Source organism: Filicampus tigris, chromosome 13 (assembly GCF_054856515.1).
Source record: "Filicampus tigris isolate MCC_2025a chromosome 13, RoL_Ftig_1.0, whole genome shotgun sequence".
In the NCBI taxonomy this organism is placed as follows: Eukaryota; Metazoa; Chordata; class Actinopteri; order Syngnathiformes; family Syngnathidae; genus Filicampus; species Filicampus tigris.
The window spans coordinates 10,252,476-10,276,948 of record NC_141229.1 but is presented as its reverse complement, the minus strand read 5'-3'; the positions used below and the strand labels follow the sequence as shown (position 1 = coordinate 10,276,948).

The 24,473-nt window shown below is 41.1% G+C and overlaps 1 protein-coding gene across 7 annotated transcripts; it reads right to left on the bottom strand.

Moving 5' to 3' along the window:
- Positions 1–560: 560 nt before the first annotated feature.
- Positions 561–24,390, bottom strand: ktn1 (kinectin 1). Of its 7 annotated transcripts, none has more exons than XM_086049290.1 (36): positions 24,105–24,390; positions 18,806–19,518; positions 18,368–18,517; positions 18,148–18,258; positions 17,934–18,064; positions 17,744–17,848; positions 16,610–16,750; positions 16,168–16,274; positions 15,913–16,057; positions 15,286–15,382; positions 15,014–15,198; positions 14,729–14,818; positions 14,588–14,625; positions 14,396–14,486; positions 14,248–14,316; positions 14,132–14,169; positions 13,931–14,021; positions 13,759–13,827; positions 13,466–13,503; positions 11,482–11,572; positions 10,885–10,997; positions 10,713–10,788; positions 10,592–10,632; positions 10,416–10,506; positions 9,003–9,089; positions 6,054–6,143; positions 5,892–5,978; positions 5,721–5,810; positions 5,554–5,646; positions 4,296–4,364; positions 4,145–4,228; positions 3,722–3,805; positions 2,189–2,272; positions 1,684–1,779; positions 1,390–1,494; positions 561–1,273 (listed from the first exon to the last, which is right to left on the bottom strand). In XM_086049290.1, exons 2-36 carry the CDS (start codon positions 19,515–19,517, stop codon positions 1,244–1,246), a joined length of 3,819 nt encoding a protein of 1,272 aa, XP_085905416.1. In that variant the 5' UTR covers position 19,518; positions 24,105–24,390; the 3' UTR covers positions 561–1,243. The 7 variants fall into 7 exon arrangements, with proteins under 7 accessions (XP_085905416.1, XP_085905417.1, XP_085905418.1 ...); XM_086049291.1 differs by having other exon boundaries at positions 10,592–10,629; positions 24,105–24,389; XM_086049292.1 differs by lacking the exon at positions 3,722–3,805 and having other exon boundaries at positions 24,105–24,389.
- Between the last annotated feature and the right edge of the window lie 83 nt (positions 24,391–24,473).

Sequence of the window (24,473 nt, the reverse complement as noted above, 5' to 3'; positions counted from 1 at the left end):
CCCGATGTTTTTTTTTGTCCATTCCAAAGACATTCCTCTTAGTTTACGACTTCATTGTCCATTTGGTGTTAATGTTGGTTTCACAACACCCTATTGTTGGCCCACCCAAGGGACACCTACAAGACAAACATGACGACTCCACCCCTAAAAGTTATGAAGACTTTTGAATTAAAGGTGAAACGCCCATCAAACAAAAGTTCAGTTGCCTTGATTCAATCAATATTTGCGCTTTAGCGTGACCTGGATGACACAAGCTAGTGTGAATGTTTGTATGTGTCATGCAACTGCAACAGCTCACCCATGTCCTGAATGAGTACAAGTGCTGTTGAAAATGGATGGATGTGCTGACACTTCCAGCACGTGGAACAAGTCACTTTCAACTTGTCTAAAAACGGACGTACAGAAAACCCACTTATTGTACAGACAGGCATCATACTCAGTATGATCCTGAGTCTCAACAAATTAGGTTTTTAAACTCAAATGCATTCACAGAAATGTGGTGACCCCTTGTGTCAGCAAACATGATGTGCAATGAGTGAGAGGAATCACAACACTGAGCGTATTTATCAAGCATCCCTTTTATTAACATCACCTGTTACAAAAAGAACAGACTCTTCAGTGTTAATGAATTTAGCCAACAATATAGCAAGTGCTGATTACTCATATGGGACACTCTCTGCTAGAGTCCTTACAGTAGAATTAAAACCTGTACACTGTTGACCTTGACTTCTCTTTCCACAACACTCAAGCAGTGCCTGATATACTCCCTCCAAATGAGTAAACTCACATCAAGGTGCATTTATGTATTTGTAAGAGTCTAATTATACACAGCTGGCGGGGAGGAAAACAGATCATGACATAACTCAGTACATTAAAACAATACATTTTTTTTTAATTTAAGAAAAAAAATGATAAAAAAAACTGTTTAGTTGAGTAGGGGTTTCTTTTATCAGTGCCCTGTTGACGTGCGCGTGTTTGTGTGTCAGACATGTAACACAGTATTCAAAAAGACTGAATTTAAACAATACAGATGAGTAGATAATGCTCGATGGAACAAGATTATGATAAAAATCAAGCCGTTATATGGTGCTGCTGTAGAGGAATGTGGTGGGAGTGGAGTCGTGGTGGAGTGTTTGGTATTAACAGTAAACCTCAGCCTGTTCCCTTGTTGACGGCGGATGTGAGATTGTAATGATGTCTGTGTAGTGCGGTCCGGATGGCTGCATGTCCGTCCTTCTGCGTGCTATACCTTCAACACATCTCTGTCAGCCTCCTGGATAAAAGCCAAAAGATATCTACAAGTCGGCAACCTAAGAACACTGCAAGTGGTTTCAAATGCCATGTTAAACAATAAACACAAATCCATAAAGGCAATGAAAGGGGTCTTACTGCATCCTTGGTGAGTTGTCGGCTGACGCCTCGTAGCAGCTGCTGCAATTCCTCGACTGTTTGGTTTAGTCCTGCAGTCATCTTTTCATTTCTGTCAAGCTCTTCCTGATGGACACAAAACTGCTGGTTTAGAGTTGAAATTCCTGAAGAAACTGTGAGTGAAGTATCTAAAGTCGATTGCCACAAAGGTCGTACAACTTGGAATTTTCAGGTAATATAGGCTTCTGAAGTCAGTCCAAATTTCATTTGACATGAACATTTGTTTCAGAGTTTCCACGGAAAGCAGCAACTTACTCTCTGAGAGGATAAACTTCTGTTCTCTATCAGGCCATCGGCGTTGTCTGTCACTTTGGAGAGCTCCCCTTGGATCAGGTCCAAAGATTGCTGTGCCTGCGTTACAAAATAAAAAAATCCTAAGGTCAACAGGAGCGGAGCCATTGACAGACTGCCCACTCAGTGAGATTCATGAATATATACTTTTACATTTTTTCGTAAATTATTATTAAATTATTTTTGAATTTGTTTCGTTGTTTTTTATTTTATTGAATGATAAGAATGGCATAATTGTGATTGTCAAAGGAAGATCTGAACGTCATGTTATTCAGTTTATCATGTTATTTGACTATATGATGTGTCAGGACAGGAGGATTGTGCTCAGTGAGAGAAATATTCAGTCCCACCCTGATTTATCGGCCCACCCATTAGCCACGTTCTGGCTGCGCCCCTGAAGGTCTTAAAAAAAAAAAGCTAGCAGTTTAACAACTACCATAATGCCAGTCAGTCATTTGATACTTTTTACCTTATAGAGATCCCCTGCAACCTGCTGCCTCTCGTTCTCTTCTGCCTCCAGTTTGGATAGGGTCTCTGTGAGCTGAGTTTTCAGCTGCAAGTAAAAAAACAAACAAAGAAACAAAAACAGTCAGCTAAGGCTAGGTTCACACCGCAGGCAAATGCGACCCAGATCTGATTTTTTTGCCCATATGCGACCTGTATCTGATTTTTTTTTATGACCGTCTGAACGGCTCAATTCCGATTTCATATGTGGTCCTAGATCGGATACGTATCAGATCTTTTTCAATGCGTTCGCGTTCTGTACGGCCAGGTCCCATCTATCCGACATTAACGTCATCCGGAGCCCAAAATAGGCGGCGGGAGACTACTGACAGCGGGGGGAATCGAATGTGCAAAGTTGTTTTGAGTAACACTATTGACTTTATATTTTACTTTAAATGTATTCCCACCTGAAACATGAAGCATAAAGTGGACATTAATGGCGATCGTAGTAATTCAGCCACGGCTCAGCTCGATTCATTTTTTTACACACGGTTGTGACGTGACGTCATCGTTAGTGATGTCTCCATGAAATCAGATGTTAAAGCGTCGCCTCGTGAGTTTCCCCAAATACTGTATTTATTTCTACCTCTATCTAATCACTTGACTGTATAAATGCCGAGACACGTTGGACCACATTTACTTCCGCAATCACAACGTCGGGACTCGGGAGTAACGTCGTCTCTTCTTCTGCACATGCGCGTTGCTTTGGCGACGCATGTGTTCATACAGCAGACAAGACCCAGGTAGCATTAAGACCTGCGGTGTGAACCTAGCCTAAGTTATGTTACCAATGCAATGGTTCCCATGCCATATACCACAAGGGGAGCATTTTTAATGGCACTTCTATGTAGGCCACGTTTCTTTTCAAACATCATTGACATGCTGTAGTTGCAGTTAATCAGCTGCATTGATAATGATAGTGCATTTAAATATGATATCATGTTAAAATGCTCACTCATCTCAAAACAGGATAGACATGATTTTAGTATTCACCAACAAGCCATTGTTATGACTACTGAAACTAAATGAGGTTCTAGTTTTCATGAGTCAGGTGCCATGAGTTCTTAGTACCTCTAAAAAGGGCTTGACTGACAACCCAAAATGATGGCAGAATGTTCAACAAAGCCAAAGGGAGAAATAAGGATAGGATGATCGTGTGCATCTTAATTGTGAAAGGAGCATGAGTAATCTCTATATTAGGCACCAAACCAGTAGAGGATGAGACACCTTGACTGTCTTGAAAGGGAAGAGTTTTAGTCTTATAAGGGGGGGGGGGAAGGGGGGGGGGGGGGAATTGTGAGTCACCATTCATAGCCCCTCTTTTGAAACGCAGTAACATTTCCATTTCCAATATAAAACAGGGTGCTGACCAAATGAACAGCATTATGCAGAGTAATCAAGATGGTGAGGTTATGAATGACAACCTACGGAACCTGTCTTGAGTGTGACAGGGAAAGGTTTAAAAGGGTCTCGAGCTAGGCGAGCAAGTAATTCTTACCAAATTCAGCTCCTCATTCTGCCTGATGGCTTCTGTATATGAACCATCAAGTCTGGTCTGCAATTCAGTCAACAGATCTTTGAGCTGAAATTAAGTTTGAGAGGATGTGTTTACTGGGACCTAAAAACAGTCCAGACAGTGGCGTGATGTGGTCTGCCTAAAAAGGCACCTACAACAGTTTGCGGTGCACTGAGGACGTATTGAATCACATTCAGTGTGAAACTGTCAAACAGGTCTCTAAACTTAGTCTGGTAGGACTTAACAGTTCAAAAATACTTGGGACACGAGGAGTTTGTTCGAGGTTTCAAATAACAGACACGGAAAAATTAACCGCACACCCCTTCAACATGAAACCAAATCATCGCTTATCCGTTGGCAACCAAATGAACGCTGTGGCTCACACTACACAGTTCTTTTGCTTACCTCTCGGACCTCTGTCACATATGTGGCACTCTCACGCTCTGCCCTCTCCAACTCTGACTCCAAGTGCTGCTTTTCTCTTCTCAACTAGAGATTGACAAACAATTTAACAATCAAGAACATCAAGTCTTAAAAGTGCTTCAAAGGCACTGACATTATCCAACTCCGCTCCATCACTTAGTCTCTCAATCTCCTGCTCCAGAGTTGTGACTTTCTGGCTCATCTATGGTAAAAGAGAGAAATCATTATGAACACATTGCCAAAATTGTTACCACAAAACCCACAATAACATAATTTGAAACTGATAATTTGATAAGCAAAAAGGAAAATTAACCGATGAAAATCAGACATTCCTTTTGAATTGTGGCTCAACAGAATCATTTTAAAAAAACAAACTAATGAAACAGGCCTGAACTAAAATAACGGTACCCTATATTCACGATTTTGTGAAAACGTTTTGTGAAACAGGCAATAACTGCAATCGACCTGTTTCTGCAACACTCAACAGATATTTTGGCCCAGTCCTACTTGATCCAACTGCTCCAGTTGTCTCAGGTCAGATGGCGCGTTTTGTCTCCTTCCACTGACGTCTGAAATGATTAGGGCTCATAGACAGTCACCTAAACATAGTCCACTGTTTTTCCTCTTAGCCATTCCTATGTGTATTTCGCTGTAGGTTGCACATTACTATCCAGATGCAAATATGGAAATTGACATATTTCTCCACTGAAATACAAAACAACTGTGTCTGTGTCCAACTTGTCACTAAGACACTGGTTGTTTTCAATTAATTCAATATCAAGAGCCAGTATCAAACGTAACATGCAAATTACGACAAGGTTATTGGTAACAAATGCTGTGAAAAAAAATGGAAGCTCAGTTGCCCCTAAAAACACGCATTTTCACCTCACCAAATTTGGCCCTGTTTACAAAAAGTTCGGGCAGCCCTGGTCCTAGAGGCTTCACTTTTAACATGCTTATCTCTTATATTTTCAAGTTCCTGTGACAACTCTCTCCTTTGCTTTCTGAGATCCATTTTCAGTGCAGTACACCATGTCACAAAACAGCACAGTGACTACGTTTCACTTTTTAAACAGGCAGACTGATTGGAAGTTTGAAAACACCTGTGAGTCTATTTAGAGGACACGTTATAACTTGTAATAAGGCCAAAATATTTCCAATCTTCAACATGTCGCTTTCGTAACAAAAAAGTTAAATATTTTTTTACCGATACCATCATCATTTTTAAATGACCCTGGCTATGTCTGCGTTTCATTGGTTAATTTTCAGTTTTACCAAATTAAAATTTTCTTTCATTAACAGAGGGGTACCGGCAATTTCGGCAATGTGTGTGTGCAACATTTCAAAGACTGGGTGAAGCGGTGTCTCCAGCTAACCAAGTAAGTGCACACCTCTCTCTGCTCGACCTGCGATTGCTCCACCTTCACCTTCCATCTCGACTCTTCCTGCTCCACACTGCTCTGGAGGCGCTGCAAGATTCCCTCCTGTGGACATAGCAGGAACAACAGTTTGAGCCCTGCAGCACAAACTTGAGTAAAACACCAAAATATCAATTTACCGTTTCTGCCAAAACTTTCTTGTACGTCTCACAGTCAACTTGTAGAATCCTTTGGGCTTCCTCAGCTTCTTTAAGTTTCTCAGCCATTTCCTGGAAGGAAAAAAAACAACAACATTGTCACACTCGTGCATGTTACAGTAGCTCATGATGGCCGGTCTGTTGGACCTCTACCTCGGGGTGCCCTGATACATTGGTGAATTGTGCAGCTGAACTCTCTGTGACATTTCTCTCAAAACAGCAGAGCCACTCCTGATGATTCTAGAACAAGAAAGGCCTGTTTGTCACAATAGCATGAAGACGAGTCGATAAGAGGGCTGCGATGAAGGTCCATACTTGTTCGTTGGGCAGAGGCACATGGGGCAAAAGTCTGTGCAGAAAATTGCGATACTCAGCCTCAGACAACGCCAGTGTCGTCTGGTTGTCCTACAAGGTCATTAAATAGGGAGAAATGGGAAAGGACAGAAAAGATTCATCGTTGTGAGCATAGCTTATTTTGTGGCTGACATTGGTCTTAGGAATCCACTCTTTACGTTGCACTTTACACCATTGCACGAATTTAAACTCAGTGAATGAAACACATTTGGAATTGAATCAACTACACACTTTCCTCAGTCAAAAAATACTCTGTGTTCTGAAGTATTGGATTTTTTTTTCTTTCAGATCATGAAAAACAACATCATGGAAAGAAAATAATCCATGGCATTTCCTTAAAAATTGTTCAAGCTTTTGATACCCCATGCTTATCACATTCTCTAGATTTTCAGGCTGTGCTGTACTAAAAAGCATTATGCTGCGGTCAGCCCCAACGCGAGCTGGGCGTTTCTGGCAGTGTGTTTCGATATGTAGTCAATACAGTTTACGCAGTCAGGCGCGAATGCGTGCCCACTGACGTGGATAAAGCATCTGAAGCTAAAATGATTCTTCTTTGCCCATTTCGACAGGGTTTGCAAATGTGAACTTTTCCTGATGTCACTGACAGCCAATCGGCATTGAGAATGTACTTATTGCGTTACACGCAGCAGCATAACAGGCACATACACCGTGGTGAAATAAAAACAATGTAGGACAATATCATTGCAGTCTTTGGGCACCGAAAGGTGCACAGCCAGCTTCCAATACCGCCCGGGACCAAACAAACAAAGGAGCAGACTTGGAGAATAAGGCATGAGGATGTTGATGTATCTGGTGAGTATATTGACATGTTTACAGCTGTTTAAGTGTCAACAAAGATAGCATTTAGCAGCTTAAGTAACACAACCACCGCAATGTCAATTTTTTTTTTTCCTGTGGAAGGAGAGGGAGGAGCCCTTCCTCTTCTCCTCTCAAAGTAACAACAGGGAACAAAAGCACATGAGACACACTGGGCACCGTCAGATTTCATATTCGGTCTGAACCCAGCATTAAAGTCCGCATTCAAGGAGAACACTCAATTTCATCACATCTACACCGTCAGATTCAGAGCACTCTTTTTAATTACCTCTAAAAAGCTTTTCAAACGCAACATCTGAACTCAAGAATAGGACTTCCAAGCAAGCCTCAAACAATAAACCAGCATCATGCACTACCCTCAGGCCTCCACCATGTGTGTATGACACATCATCACCATACAAGAAACTACAGTATGGAGCAGCTGTGAAGGATCACTCTAGTTGCAGGTTGTCTACTGTCCGCATGTGTACTGAGGTGGCAAAGGAGCAGCTGCATTGTCGCTAGTTCAGCACATGACCTTCCTTGCTGGAAGGGGTCGGTAGCAAAAATATGCATTCATTAATCAAACTCTAAATAGATTAGATATCTAGTAGCCCACTCTGTCATCTTGAGAAAGCTATTACCACACTTTTTGGATACCTTCTTAGGTACACCAGCACAATCCAATGAAATCCACATAAGAGTAACAGTGTCTTTACAAAGATAATTTAGATTGCCTGTTAGGTATTAAATGTTTATTATTGTAAGTAGTCTAGTTGGTTGCAGTGTCAAGTAGTCTAGTTGGTTGCAGTGTCAAATTGCACTTCATACCGGGAAGAAGTTTGTCGTATTTAGAATAATAAATGACAGGCAAACCATTACAGACACAGAATGTCACTATCATGGAGTACAATACTATCTCTCACGTGAGTTTCAACTGCAGCAATTGTAGTGAGCTGCACATTATATGAAATATATTACAATCCCAAAATTTAAAAGCTCTAAAAAGGTTGTACAATCTGGCATGGAAAGCAGCCAATATTAAAAAAAAATCACTTCTCAAATTGCTCAAAAACTAAGGTTGAACCATCATGCATGCATGCATGCATGCATGCATGCAGACTATTCAGTTATGCTGAGTATGGTGTGCTGTTTTTAGGTTTTGCTATACAGTGGTTAACTTCTTTTCACACCTGTAAAGACGCATGACTTCTTCAGCAAACTTCCCTGACTTCTTTCGATGCTACACATCCATCAAAGTGAGTAGTGTTTTTAAACAGCAGCACTAAACTGTTGTATTTGTATTTTATGTTATGGCATTTAATGTTAAAATTTTGCTTATTATAGCACCCTTACGATACGATATGCCTATTCATCCCTGCTAATTGAACACTTAATTCTTCAACACTATTCTTTTTCGCTAATTGAACACTTAATTCTTCAACACTATTCTTTTTCAAATACAAAATGAACTTGTAATGTGCAATTCAAAACTCTTGCATCTTCATTCTGCTGCATAAACAATAAAAATCCTTGCATATAAATTTAGTGTGTAATGGATTACTTGTTTTTCCTATGCAGAAAAAAAATTCTGTCCCAAAACAGATCGTTTAATACTGTTGCACTTGCCACCTACCATTACAGAAAAACTGCATGTTAATTGCAGTGAATATGTGGACATGACAGATGGAACAAGAACATGCTACAAGTGAGACAAAGGACAAATACACGAGCAAGCAAAAGGATGACATGGATCACATTAACGTCTGCACACTCATCAGCCTGAGCTTTGCGCCTAGAGGTAGATTTTAGGTTTTGTTGAGGTTCAAAGGACTCAATACACAAGCAAAATCTGACATTAATGTAAAAATAATTCGTTTAAGATGAGTACAACAGCTTCACAAGTCACCATAGAACCAATCGGCAATTCAAGACCAAGCACGACGTGAGAGGAAAAAGGCAAGCTAAATGAGTATGCAGCTTTGTTATGGTTGGTGGAAAACATCCCAATAGATCAAGGCAGAAAAATGCAATTTCGGGGGATGCATCAGACTGGAGCTACAGAGTGAAGTAGACTGTGATCGGATGTCGAACCTTGACAGCTTTGTTGAGTTTTCCTTGAAGCATGGACTCGGTGGCTGACAGAGCTTCCATTGCACTCCAGTTTTTCTCCCGGAGCTCCTGTTTTGGTCAGTTCCAAAGAAATACTACGTTCAGTTCAGCCTCAGGGAAAAGCCATTCAGTGAGCTTCAAACACACCGTGGATACAAGGGCACTCTGGATGCATTTCTGATTTTAACAAATTATGGATGGCATAACCGCTTTTCTACCACTAGAGCCAGGAGCGCTGTTGCATCTTTCTACCCTTAAAGCCGGGAGAGCGTATACGGCATTTTCTATTTATTATTTAATCCTTAGTCTCTTAACCAATGAAATGCATCAGAATCTACACGTGACAGTGTCGTAAGCCCGCGGAGGATGTTCCGGAATTCTTTCCAATTATAGTCGCGGGAGCTCTTAAATGAGTAACGGCAGTGATATAGACGGCGCGATTGTGGACTTTGAACCAGTAGAACCAGTCGAACGTGATACATGGTTAAGATATACGTTTGTAGACAATGACAATATTGACGTCTTTGTAACAGAAAAGATGGTAATTAATTACCACTCGATTTTTTTAAATTGATAGTAGTAGTGCTTTTCTTACACTGACACTTTATTTTTACATCTTCGATTGAAACGGTAAAGATTAATAAACCCGCGTTTGTGTGAAATCCACGTCTTAAACTCTCAAATTCTTTTGGAATTATGTTTCTGTCTGCTACAGGGGCTGAGATATTAATTATTTTGTAGGTGTTGAATCCCTCGGAAAACTTCAGGTATTCAAGGGTAATTTCATAGACGATCTTAGGTTTTGGGGAGCTGTTGAGCCAGGCGCTTTAGGTCTTAATGGGTTAACAGTGTATTTTATTATTTCAGATCCTCCCTCAACCTCACAATGGGTGTGAGTCAAATCAGAAGTCAAAATATCAAGAAGAATGAATTGAGCTGGTTTAGGGAGTACTTCAGACCAAGAAAAAAGTCCTGTTGTTCTGTATATTATATAATGTCTGAAATGTTTGTTCCCCCTAAAAAGGTCCACAAATGTTTTTTTTTTTTTTTTTAAACCAACACGACTACGGTACTCAAAAATCTCAGCTCACAGTAGTAGTCCTGGTCAATGATGCGCATAACAAGAATAGGCTGGAAGCCTTGTTATGCAATCTGCAGCTTAAGCAATCTTCACTGATGCGTGCCATCTTACCGGTAAAGAAAACCAATGGACTGCAGTGTAGGGGAGGAAAAAAAATACAAAAAGCAAGCAAAAGGACACCAAGGCAGGGTACTCAGCAGGGGGTGACGAATGTGTGCAGTGTGCAACTCCCCAGTAGTGGTGGGTGCAGGATACCACAAGAGGGACAGACGCCTCACAGATCAGTGTTTGTAGTTCTTAGCAGGAAAACCTACATTGTTCTTCTTTCTATGAAGCTCCAAAGACTCCTTCAGCTCACACAGTTCACTCTGTAGTCCTGTAACTTGCTTCTCCTTCTCGGACAACCTGTGATACATAGCAACCATCTATGTAATTACTTGAATGCATTCTTAAATTTAAAAAAAGTGACTGAGCACGAAACCCAACTCACGCTGTTAGTAGTTCTGGGCTTGGTACTGCACTAACAATCTGCTGAAAGGAAGTGGTCAGTTGAAAGATCAAGCATGTGTTTTCCTGTTTAATCACAGAGAATTCCCTTTTGACTCACTCACCTGTTGATGTGCATTTTCCAACTTCTCTCTCATCTCATTCTGGAGGTGCTGGATCTCATGGTCCTTCACAGCAAGCCTGCGGAAAAGATGATGATGACGATGTTTATAGAGGTCTGATTGGTTAAGAGCTCCACAAATGTGAATCTCACGGTGTGTAGGAAGGTTTGCTTACTGAGCTTGGAGTACTTGGAGCTGGGTATACAATCTGGTGAGCTCTTCTGATGGCTCCTTCTGTCTGAGCTGCTCCATCGCAACCTGCAAGGTAGCAAACTGCTGCTCCAGAGCCTGTGAGAAAAGAAAATGGCTTCAGAAAGGAGACCTACCTGGGAAAATATCAGGGCTGTCACTAAAATACTTTTTTAAACAATTGATTATCCTATCGATTCCTTGGGTAATGTTCCCGTCTCCAAGCGCTTTGCAGTAATGACATGAAACTTTATTTTTGTAATTTTTTTAGTTTAACACAACCCCAAACCTTTGGCATCTTCCTGTATTAGTCCAAGGAAGTCCTCACTTACTGAGGAACTGAGTCCATCTTCAACAAATGCCCATGCAGTAAACACAGACGTGGCAAAACATGATTCGGGGCATCGCAAATTTGGTTTTAAAATGATTAATTATACTATTGCGGCAGAAACTTTTGTGTTGACCCAGACTCAGGAAGCCGATTATTTTTCTCAGGCGTAGAAAATATAGCAACAAAGGACATTGTCTAATAGCCTATAAAACAATCTGTGCATTTAGTCATAAAGCAGATAAAAATTCACACCTCAAGAGTCTGTGCTTTGGTTGAGTAGCTGTCTTGTGCTGCCTGCAGACTTCCCTCCATTGACTTCAGCTTCAAATCCTTCTCTTGTATCCTATAAAGCACAATTAACCCCTACACTTTATTTTTTGTTTCTTTGGTACACCATCATGGGTCAGTGTGACCTGCTGCATGTTTAACCATCAAAAACCTATACCCCCCGTTGTCCGGCATGTGATTGCTGGGTGTAATATACCGTATTTTCCAGTGATTGCTGGGTGTAATATACCGTATTTTCCAGACTATAAGCCGCTACTTTTTTCCTAAGTTTTGAACCATGCGGCTTATACAAAGGTGTGGCCATTATGTGGATTTTTTTTCCCCGCCGCTTGAGGCGCTCTAACCGGAATTAGAATCAAAACTAAGAAAAAAAAAATCTGTGCAAATAAGAATAGGCTACTTTTTCTTTACCAGGTAGAACACGGATGACAAATTACAAACTGTTCATTATTTTCAAATCCTCCCCCCTCTTCATCATGGAACCCACAGGAAAAGTTCGTATGATGCAAGTTTTAAGTTGAAGGCCATCGATCCTGCTATACAGAAAGGAAGTCTCACTGCTGCACGCAAGTTTAGCCTCAATGAATCTATGATGAGACAGAGTCGGCAGCGGGAACTGAAATGAAGTACGAGTTATTTTCTCTTGGTTCTTTTCCATTTCAATCAGCAAAGTAGCTGCCGTGTTAAAAGGCACTGTTACGAAAGAATCTGTTCAGGTACTTACATGTACAATTACAGTTCGAAATCGTTCTGGAGATGCAGTAAATATCTAATATTTCAACACAGAAGAAGACTTCATGGGTTTCAGCAAAGATGTTTAAAGTGACTTGTGATTTCAAACAGCCGAAATTAAGATAAATAAATACTGATTATTTTCTCTTGATTCTGTTCCATTTTAATCAGCAAAGTTGCTGTCATGTTAAAAGGCACAGTTAGGAAAGAATCTGTTCAGGTACATACATGTACATTTACAGTTCAAAATTGTTCTGTAAATGCAGTAAATATCTAATTTTTCAACATAAGTGAGTCTTACACCCCGGTGCAGATTATATATAATTTTTTTCATTATTTAAAAAAAAAAAAAATAGAGTGGATGCAGTTTATATAAAGGTGTATCTTATAGTTCCGGAATGTACAGTAATATATTTAAAAAAAAAAACAAACAAAAAAAAAACATTTTTTCCCTACCTAAAGTCACTCCAGTCCGGACGGAGTACAAGGCTATGAGCACATGGCACTTAAATTTTATTTTATTTACCCATTTGCTACATTTTTTTCATGCAGTGTGAAGAGTACAATTTCAACCTGGGCGTCATTTGTATATGAATATAAATCGGATATGAATGCATGAATGCATCTGCAGTATGAACGCGTATCCGTACACATCTGACCTATAACACCCAATATGTCGTCTGCATGGGCGGGGAAGCGTGCTTTGGAGGGAGACGACGGATAATCATCCATGAATCTGCAAAGTTGTTTTGAGTAACAGTGTTGTTGTTATATTTGACCTTAATTTAATCCAATTTCAAACATTAAGTATGAAGTTGACTTATGTGGTGGTAGTAGTAATTCAGCCACGCAGACGGTTCATTTATTATGCGCCGCAAGGACATGTGATAATTTTTAGTAGACGTCTCCATAAAGTAAAGAATTTGAAGAGCGTCACTTAATTTCCCCAAAATATTTCTACCTCTTCCCGCCCCACAACTCATAAAAAGATGAGACACTATACGTGGGGCCATATTTACATCCATAAACACTGTGCCACGTGACATCGTTTGTTTGGTGCATATCACTCAACGTCGTGCCTTTTGAGGATACATTGCGTTCACATTACGAGTCACATTTGTTTTTGTAATGTGAACGAGTACATAAAAAGATCAGTTTCTGCATATGAAATATTGCACACCACAAGTCAATCACGTTACACAAAAAAAAGTCTTACCTGCTATGTAGTTCTTGCACAATTGACTCTGATGATACCTGCAATTAAGGGAGATAAACATTATATTTGATTAAGGGGAAAAGGGAGGACCAAGGCAAATAAAAATGTCATAATTTAAAGTGTTGGAAATTATGAAATAATTGAACCTTGAAAGATTAGCCACCCCCCCAAAAATGTTTTTTTTTTTTTTTTTAAACTTTTGTCTTATACCTATGATTTTCTGCCCCCCTTCAGTATGACCCATCCTGACTCCTGCTCTTTGTTACCTAATCAATTACAGAGTTACGACTCACCTGATCAGCCACCTTTCCTTGAAGGGCCACCAATTTTTGCTTTAGCGCCTCATTCTCTTCTCTCACAGTCTGAATTAGTCAAAGAAATAAGAGAAAACAGGCAATGAAATTCAGAGCTGCTTAGGCTAATGTCAGTCAAATATGCTTTTGTGAGGGGAAAAGAAAGTGGGACCTTTAGTTCCTCCTCCTTGTTGGCCACTTCGATTAGCCCCTTCTCCAGTAGGCTCTCTACAGTTTTCATGTTCTCCTCTTTTTCCTGGACACTGGAAGGAGACAGATGTGTTTTAAAAGGATATCTATTAACCTATTTGGCTACAAAGCATGCGACGTTTCCCAATTGGTTTTTGGCAAGTACGGTATGATATGAACACACCTCCTCTGGATCTGGTCGAAAGCCAGGAGGGAGGCAGACTGCATGGGCGAAACATCAAAAGAAAGATAGGGTGTGTCAAATACAGTAACATTTACAAATACAATTAAGGTACGCACCTGATCAGCAATCTGTGCCCGCAGATTCTGAATCTCTGCCTTCAGCGAGATGTTGTCATTGTGCAAGGCCTGTGCAATATAATTGAAACCGTATGAAATTGGGTGACTAATGTCAAATAAGAAAGCGTTTCTGCAAGTGCTGGTAGACCTGCATGTTAGTTTCTCTGCTGGCGCCGCTGCTTCGTTCAGCATTCAAAGAATCCTCCAGGCTCTTTCTCTGCAACTCCTTATCAGCCAGTCTGGATGAAATGGGCAAGTAAAAGAATGTATGAGCCTGTATTGAGGAAAAGCACTGAATAAAACCACTACATCAGCAAAAGTAAGAGCAAAATGGTCTCACAGCTTCTGTAGCTCCTCAATGTGGGAGACATGGCTGGCCTATATAAGGAAAAGACAAATATCTCATTAGCCTAATTACATGCTCAGCTGTTGGGACAGACACCGGTGTCTATGATGGGAGAAAGTACCAGTGGACCTATACCTGTGTTGAGATCTGAGCGTGCAGGTTCTCATTTTGTGCTTGCAATGTTTCCTTTTGGGCCTGAAGACCTTTGTTTTCATTCATGAGCTCCTGTTAAAGAAATTGTTGTGTAAAGTCAAAAAAGCAGTTGTGCAGTGTATCATGTCATCAGCACGGGGAACATAAAACTCTAAATAAACAGGAATTCATCTGCACCTTTAGTACAACTGTCAATCGATGAAGAGAATTAATATCATTCACCAGGCTAGGTTTTCTTCTTTCAAAGCTTGATTTTGGGTGCCTCACCTGAGCTCGAGCCTGCATGGAATCATCAGCTATGCTGTGCTGGGACACCTCCAGCAACTCCATCACTTTTTGCTCCAGTCTCTCCTTAGAAACCATGGCTTCAGTCAGGCTGCCATGGAGGGTCTGAAGCTCTTTATTCTTATTATTCATTTCATTCTCCGCTGTCAAAAGCTGACTGTGGAGTTCTGCACCCCCCCACAGAAAGCATATTGGTTATTTAATTGGCCTTAACCTTTTGGAAGCATGGATTATGAGAGCGAAGGAATTCTCACCTTGCTTAGAGGCCTGAAGTTTTTCTCGCTCAGCATTGACACTATGGAGGAAGTTTTGCAGTTCCTCCCAGCGTCGCTTAGCATCTTGTAGTTGGACCTGGGGGAAAAAAAGCTCCATGATTTATACAGAAAACAATGACAGGTTGGAATAAATATACATTACAGAATTGTAATCATTTAAAATGAGACAGCTTGATGTTCCAATACTCCTTCACATTAACATTCAAATACATTTTTATTGTCCAATGATGAAAAATACTTTATGAACTCTTGCTCTGACTTGGTAGTTTCTTAGCAAAGGTGAAGGTAGGAGTCTTTGATTGCAGTTAATAAAAAGACAGGAAAGACTAATCAACGTGTCAAACAGGATGTTGGGTGTTATTACATGGACAAAAGCCTCCAAGATCCCAGTGTCCAAAGGCAACAACTCTCCCTAAATGTGTGCTGGTTCCCACACCCCACCTCTGGAATTCCACTACAACCTCCTCCCATTCCCTTGGCAATAATGCCCCACCCATGAAAGACATACAAAGCTTGGTGGTATGCTGAAGAGCTTTATGCTTTTGTGAGACGGACAAGGGGCGAAATACATACATACATAAACAAGGTGCATCTGGTTGAGTGTACCTCCAGCTGAGACACGTTCTGCTTGTAGCTGACCTCCAGCGACTTCCTCTGGTGCTCCTCCTGCTGCAGCTTGGCGTTGTTGTCCGCCAACTCTATCATCAGCGCCGCATAATCAGAACGCAACTTGTTCATCTCGGCTGTGTTCCTGCCAAGCAACACAAACAAACAAGCGCACAAGCACAATTGATGTTTATGGAAGTCTTATAGTAGTGATGTTCTGGGAGAAGACCTGAATTACTCCGGTGCAGAACTCACTTGCTCTCCATCTGGTTGGTGGCTGTGCTGACTGCATCCCGCAGGATGCCATTCTCCTGCTGTAGTCGAGTGATCTGACCCTCCAGCTGCTCCCTCACCTGCTGGAACTGCACAAAGTGAGACCAAGAGTAAGTAATCGTGCTTCCAATGGCCTGATAATCAAAATAACTTTTCTACAATAATTTCAATGAAGATAAATTGTCATAGTTTGTATAGCTCAAAGGGCCATTAAAAGCTATATAGTACAAAGAGTGGGTAAAAGAAATAGCGTCTTAGAGACGGGAAAATACGTAATTTTTTTTGACAGGTTAAAAGCAAATTTATTGGAATACATTCTTAAAGTCACACTCCCAACCTTGATTGTAACACAACTGCAGTGAAAGTAGGATAACTTGGAAAGGAATTCATTGGTATAATGGTTCAATAAATGTCACACAACCACCTTGATTTGCATGGTCTGGAGCTCCTGGTAGCTTCCTTGTGCTTTGGCCTGCATGCTGCCCAGTTCTTTCTCCATTGCTGAACACTGCTCTCGGAGCATGGCTTCCACCCGACCCGTCTTCTGCTTTGTAACCTGGAGCTCCTGAAGCATAGTGGCAAGACAGCAAGAAATTAACGAGTTACACCATGTAAAGGCAGTTCAAATCAACCATCCAGCGGATTGGATAATGAATTCCAATCCACTTATCCTCAAAAGGGTCGCGGGCGTGCTGGAGCCTATCCCAGCTGTCTACGGGCAGTAGGCAGGGTATACCCTGAATTGGTTGCCAGCCAATCGCAGGGCACACAGAGACAACCATAGATATTTAAAAAAAATAAAATAAAAAATGTATTGACGGAACACCTAATATTGAGGCACTTACTTGCTAATACATGCACAAATTGTGAATCGGGTCAATTTGTGGAGGAACTCAAATGTGTTATGTTCCACGTTATCCGGCGATTAGCATGGGTCTTAAACATCAATGCATCCATTATAAGTGGCAAAAAACTGCATCAAATTAAACTGCGCTAATAAACTAACCACCAGTGGGTGCTGAAACTGCACAAATGGACCAACTTGGGCTTTTAAACAGATATGCTGCTATTAAGATCGTGACACGACGACGACAATATATAGTAGCAATTTTAATTAATCGTGATATCACGATATTGCCTATTCTCTTCCAATCCCTTTTCTGTATAAAAAATGTCAAATGTAATGCCAAGCAACGTTTCATCTGGATATGATGCAGGCTGTGTACTTTGTAGCAATTTCTCATCTCATCAAGCCAGACTAACTTGTCTGTGTGTAGGATTTTATGACAGATAATGTACCATCCCCATCCAAAATGCCCTCTGGATCGAAAGAAGGAAAATGTCACTGCATTGTAACCCGGCCCCAAACCCACAGTGCATTTGTTTTAAATAAAAGAAAAAAAAACAAATTTTTTTTTTCCAGGTAACATTTTTCGGTTGTGGTAAAGGTACTTGGTGCAACACTAAGTCAATGCCACAGTTGCTTTTCACAGGTTTTTCTCAAACATAAATTATTATCCATGATGTGATTTAACATATGGAACATGGGGATGTGAACCTGGCTGAGTTGTTTGACTTTATCCTTGGCAATGGATGCCTCCTCTTGAAGTGTGGTGAGGAGGCGCCCTTGTTCCTGAATAGCTGGATCAGATTTAGCAGCAGACTAGTTGTGGAAGACAGCATGAAAATAACTTGTCAGATTTTCCTCATTTTCATACTTCAAATCCAGAATTTGTTTATCCTCTCACTTTCTGCCAGGCATCTACAGCGCTTGGGTTCCTCTCTCGGAGGAATGCAATCAAACTGACAGCCTCAGCTTCAGACAGGGTGATCGAGGACAGACCCGAGAGCAGCTCCTTGAGCTTCACCTCCTTGTTCTCTGCAAATGCATCAGGTAAAAATACACAATATATGCAGTATTTATACGGATTAGCTTGTAAAGTTTGTTTTTCCTGCTCCCACCTTTGTCTGTCTCATTTTTCTGCTTCTTTCCTTTAGAAGGTACATCATTGTTGAGTGCAGTCTGGTGGTTGGTAGAAGCTGCTGAGTCAGTCAGAACATGGGACTCCTCGACTAAATTGCCAAAGGAGGAAAAAAAAAGACATTGAATGCAACATTTAAAACTCAGTCTGAGCACTTACACACAAGACAATTGTGAGCATAATAAGTGTATCAACAGTACCCTGCTCAGTCTTCTGTCTCTTGCCGCCCTTCTTTCCACTGGGAGCAATTGGAGCTGCATTGGACAGAACTTTGGTTTCAGCCACATGAGGAGCTTCCTGCTTAACTGGTGCCTGCTCTACTTTAATGAGCGCTGGCTGCTGGTCATTCCCTGAAAAGAGACAGAATTGATTTGAAGACATTTAGACGTAAAATATTTGAATGAAATCCTAACATGATTACCTATTATTGGAAATCCAGGTCAATCTAAACTTTGTCAAAAAAACATTACGATTTGAAACTTCTGTGCTACAATTAATACATAATAATGCATGAGTATTTGTTTAACTTAGCAGAAGCACCTTTATCTCATCCTAGTTCCCAGACTGTGGCTACAATATTTTCGACAGCTACAGAGATATGTCTGCATCTGTTTGAAACGGCTCTCGTGCCAACCAACCTGCCTCCAACTTCTGCTTCTTTTTCTCTTTCTTCTTTGAAGCCTGTGACGGAGTCTGACTCACAGCAGCTACTTGGGTAGCTTGAACCTGGACTTCACGCTGTGGAGATGGTGGTCTGGGCTGCTTGCTGGAAACTAGAGGTGCTTCTGCTTTGTGTCCCATCAGCTTGGAGCTCTTTACTTCTGGCTCCTCGGGTGGAGGAGACGTTGCTGCAGCTGTTACGGCTGTTGCCGCGGCGGCGGCGGCGGCGGCGGCGGCAGCAGCAGCAGCAGCAGCCTTTGCAGCTTTTTTCTCTTTCTTTCTCTCCCTCAAACCAGCAGAAGCCTCTGTTGATGCTGGAACTGGCGCACACGTAGAAGGTGCTGGTGGAACTGGATCTGCTGCAATCACTGGTTCCTCAACCACCTCGAGGGTGGATGTGTGGGCACCATCAGCTGCCTCAAAGTCCCCCTGGTCCTCTTCAGACTCCCCTCCGCCACCTCCTCCACCTGCCGCGCTTGCAGTCTCCTTCTTCTTACTCTTCTTCTTTTCGCTCTTCTTGCGGGAATCTGGCTTGGATGGCGGTAACTTGAGGTCACGTTTCTGCCGGGCCAGCACCTCATCGTAGGAGGTTTCCTTTGTGAAGAGCATGAAGAAGAGGAAGAGGAGGCCAACAACCAGCAATGGGACCAGGATGAGCAGGTACTGAGAGTCGTAGATATCCAGCGCCATTCTACATAAAAAGGGGGAAATGGCACAAGAAAACTAGAATGAGCTCCATAAAAGTCAAACAGTTAAATGAAAGTGAAAGAGCGAAATCTGTGTTAGCTTGTGCATACGTCCTTGTTCACAAACCATGCCGAATAATAAGAGTAGTGGTTCTTCCTTGGCCTGTGCACCACCACTCTAGTGTTTTTTACTGAGACTAATGTTGACCAATCAATAAATCAATCAAAAATAAATTGAATTCGTTATCACAATTTGTTAGTCTTTAATTGTGAGCCAAAAGACAGTACAGTACGTTCATAGGTCAACCCCTGACACAACAAAGACACACAGGTCAGTGTCACGTGAAAGGATACAAGTATGAAATACAGTCAGGAGAGGTATTGATGCATCAGTAATGTCTAGAGCATGTGTCTCACCCTGACCTCGCTCATTATTAGTATGATCCAATTACAATAACCCTGCTACTGTAGTTGAACATGGGCTTTGCCCTTACTTTGGGTCATGGGTAAGGATGCACCGATATATGTGGATAGTATGACATGCTTATATTCTGTAAATTCAATTAACTCACTTTCTTTTAAAGGGAACATAATACCGACGAGTTAAAAGTGTTACTGCCAAGAGCCACGTTATCCATATGGGCGCACGTAAACTGCCCCATCCCCTCCCCTCCCTCCCGAGCTGTCTTGCATATTTTGACAAACTCCCCTTTTTTGTTTGCAGCGTTCAAATTTCCAAGCAAGTTGAAACAAGTATTTCATAAATTTTGGGCACAATTGTGTGTACTTTTCTACCCGACCTTTCAAAGAGAGCAACTTGCTCAAATGATGCCAAACATATGAGGCAGAATGACCCGACAGAGAACCTTCCATCACAGACCAGCATATGAGCTCACAAATTATTCTAGTTCTGCTGTGTATTTATTTAACATGTGAAACTTTAATACCACAATGAACTTTAGCTTACCAGATGCCAAGTTTGTTTTTACCCAAGAGAAAAACAGGAGGCAACTGACTCGGGTGTGGTACTAACTTGTTCACGGAGACTACAAAGCTGGCAATTATTCAGCGCATTATTCGTTAATGTGCTTCTTTACTCTTTCGTTTAATCTTCTACTCCGGGTACACCCTTCTCCAAATGGCTAGCAAGTTTTTCTTAAAAACAGTCACCAACTGCTCGTACATGTCAAAATTCCAAGACATCAGCGGGTCAAAATTACCGTGATGTTTCAAACGCAGACACTTTCCTGAAAAACTCAACTTTACTAACACAAATGGAAGATTATTGGTCAGAAGCGCAGTGTGGGCAGTAGAATAAGTCATGTACTTCAGCAGTGTGTTTTTTTGTGACTGTTAAAGAGGATATTAGAGGCATTTGAAGCGCCCATATCATGTTTTCTTTTGTGAAAATTCCACTAAGATGGTAGACATTTCTCACTTTGCCTGTTGAAGAAAGGTACCGAATAAAACAATTCAACTTTAAACAACCAGGTAACAAAGACAGTCAAAGAGCTGATAGAAAGAAACAAAAAAAAAAAAAAGAGAAAAATGAAATCTGGGCGAGCATATGGTGAAGAGAGAATCTTTTCTGACACAAGCATCAGGTGAAAGGAGTAATGATGTGCAAAGTGAACGTTACTCCTGAATTGAAAACGAGCCTGGATGACAAAGCACTCTCAGGCTGTTGGCATCTCACTACTTTGTTGTAAAAGCCTCCTAACTTGGACAATGTGCTGTGCATACAAGGAAAAATAGACCACACACTAAAAAGTACCTTAAGATGGCTCCAAATCAACAATTACTGTACAGTGCGACCTTTGTAGTCAAACGGCCATGATGTAGTACTATTCATATTTGGACCTATTTGGGGAAAATGTCTCCATTCGTCATTACTTTAAATGTGACCTCAGTTCAGCAACGATAAAAAAAGATTTCACTTGCTCTGTGCCTTTTTGCATTTAAAAAATTAAAATTTATGATGGAAAAGCATCAATAAGGGGTGTTAAGTACATGACATGGAAAAAAATTGTTAATGGGAGACATATTTCCCATTTATTTTCACAATTTAAAACAGTTCCCAGGTGCTTTAATAAAATGTCTTTGACAATTCGGTTGAAATAAAAATACACAAAAGATATCAAATTTAACATCCAATTTTAACACTAGCTACTTGAAATTGCTCAGTTTGAGGAGCGGTTCCGTTTCGTGTGACTGAGCCACTGCACTCATGCCCCATTGTTCTACAAGACAAACGGTCTTCCGTTGCCATGATGACTGGAGCAGCAAGGGTGTTGTGACGAGGTGAACGCCTATTTGTTCCCAAACAGCCTCAAGACTGAAGAGAAACACAGAACTCCATAAAGACATTTTCACTTTTTGAAGCAGCGCTTCATCACCAAGCGGCAGAATTATGCTGGACTGCTTGCACCCAGACATATTTGAAGAAATAAGGCATCCTAAAAGAGATGTTACCATTTGATGGATGGGGAGCCAATGTAGTGATGTATTACATATAACTTATATCCATCCTAAGCATTCTGACCTGCATTTTAGATAAAATGCTTTTTAACACATCAATAGTTTGACCCTGGAACTGACCATTTTTGTTTCCAATAGGAGAAATGTTCCAATAATTGAACAAATAAGAGGTTGAATTCATCCTAAAGTTACATGAGACTCGGCCGAGAAAAATACAGCAATAACTTCTACTACATGTGCCAATCACTACACAAGTACATAAAAGTTGGCAAAATTGTTAAACTGCTAATAATGACGTTACAGTAGACAACTAAGAAATGTTGGTGTTTAAAGCAGCAATTACAATAGTAAGGAAGCAACAGATCATTATCAGGGATCCGCTTTGTACCAAAGTGCAATAGATGACATGTTATGGTGGGCAAACATTAACTTGGACTTACAAGAATGGCCGCAAAGAATAAGTAATGCCAGTAAATCAAATGTATAAATAAGCAGGATGCTAGAAACAGGAGGTTATTGGTATTGGAAGGAAAAAAAAAGTTATTGTGCATCCAATCTCAAAATCTGACCAATTAAAGTGTATCGGAGGGAAAAAAACAGTGTGCATCCATTCTCAAAATTTGACCAATCAAATGGAGCGATTCAACATGCACTTGCAGAGCAAGACTTGACATGTTATCCAAACAATACCACGAGTTGGGGCAAGCAAGTGGTAAAAAATAGATAAAAAGGCAAAACAGAAGCCTGTGCTTCATTTGAAGGTAGGTATGTTCTTGAAACAAAACTTTGTGGCTTTATATAAAATGTAGCTAATATATGGGTTACATTAAGCCCATCACTTCAACTATCCATTTACATCCTTTCAATTTATGTTGTTACTGTTGTACTAATAGTAGTAGTAGCCTAGCATTTGCATAATAGTCTCAAATACTATAGTGTAATAGCCACTGCAGTAGTTTTATATTATTATTTAGCTATATTATAGGTGGATTGCCTTCCGCATTCTTTTAACACTCTGTTTTAGTTGGCTCTGCTGAGTGTAGCGTTTAAAGAATGAAGCAGATTAAGATTTACCTGCTTTCATCAAAGGCACAAGACCGCTTAAGTGGCTTGGCGATCCTAAGGATCAATTATGACATTACACAGCATTTGTCATGTGGCTTTGCATGCTCCAAAAATATGCTTAAGTGTTCCTCCATAAAAGGCACACTTCACTTTAGATTTGTATATTTATTTCAGTTTTGAAGGGAATTCAGATTGACGTTATTTTTTAATTACAGCTTTTGACTGTTAATAAACGTTGTGCAAATGGCATGTTGTAGTATGATCATGTGAAACATTTGTGATGGGGAGGCTCCAAATAATATGTAGCTTGAGGCCCCAATTTGGTCAGGGGCGGTAACATCTCAGGTATTTATACGAATGACGTTTAACATGTCAGGCTGTCAGCCATAGAAAATGGCTGATGGTGCCCAAGGATGGTGGCCATGTGTGCAATCCTACCTTAAGTGAGAAGACAAGTAAATCGCAGCTGTTCCACCACAGACCAGGGCTGCTTATAGATACGAACTACTGCAATCTCGCGAGCTAACTTCTGGCAAGCATGTTGGGCAGGTATGCCGTGGTCAAATAAGACGTGAAACCAAAGAAGACCTTACGACAACCAAAGACTCGACGACTCGATTGTGCCAAGTAGTTCAACGTCCACATTAACACTTTTTTTAAATCTCGCACGCAAGGACCGCGGTGTTAAAAGCTCAGGTCACCAATGGCGTTGGAGGCTAACCTGCTAGCCACGACGAGCACTAGCCGGCTTACCCATTACTGACTCAAAGTGAAGTCTTGGGCCATCAAAGTGACCAGCAAAGCGTTGACAGAGACGAAGGCTTTCTCAATAGGTGGGCTGGAGTTGTAGACACTAGGCTCGTCACGGCCGGTGCCTCAGCCTCGTCATCCTCTCCTGAAATTTCTGACCCGGTGGGCTGCTCCTTTTGCCGATTCAGTGCTGAGGGCCGTTCCCAGGCCTAAGCAACTAGCTTTTCCGCAGCCAAGCCCTTCACGCGGCTCACAGGCGACGAAATATACGAATGAAAACGAATTCGTCGAAACTCACCTGTGGTTTGAACGGACTGTTGCCTTAGTAGTGAAACAGTGTTGCTCTTGGTGGACTCAAGTAGCCTCCTCTTCACTTCCCAGAGCAGCCTGGCTAAGTTCAGATGCGCTCACCACACACAACACTGTCTTCCGTTCACTGGGCAGGTCCAACTATTCAAGGGACGCTTGTTTTTCATCCAGAGGCGCACCGAACTACAAGGCGGCGCATACATAATATTCTCAACAGACAGCACCAATCAGCTAAGACATCTCGTGACTCCAATCGTGCGAACATCAAAGTCAAGGAGGAGGGGTTACATTATGTCGCCACGGCTACCTTGTGACGTCTACGTCAAAGTTAAAAAAAAAAGTGTCGGATTTGATTTCA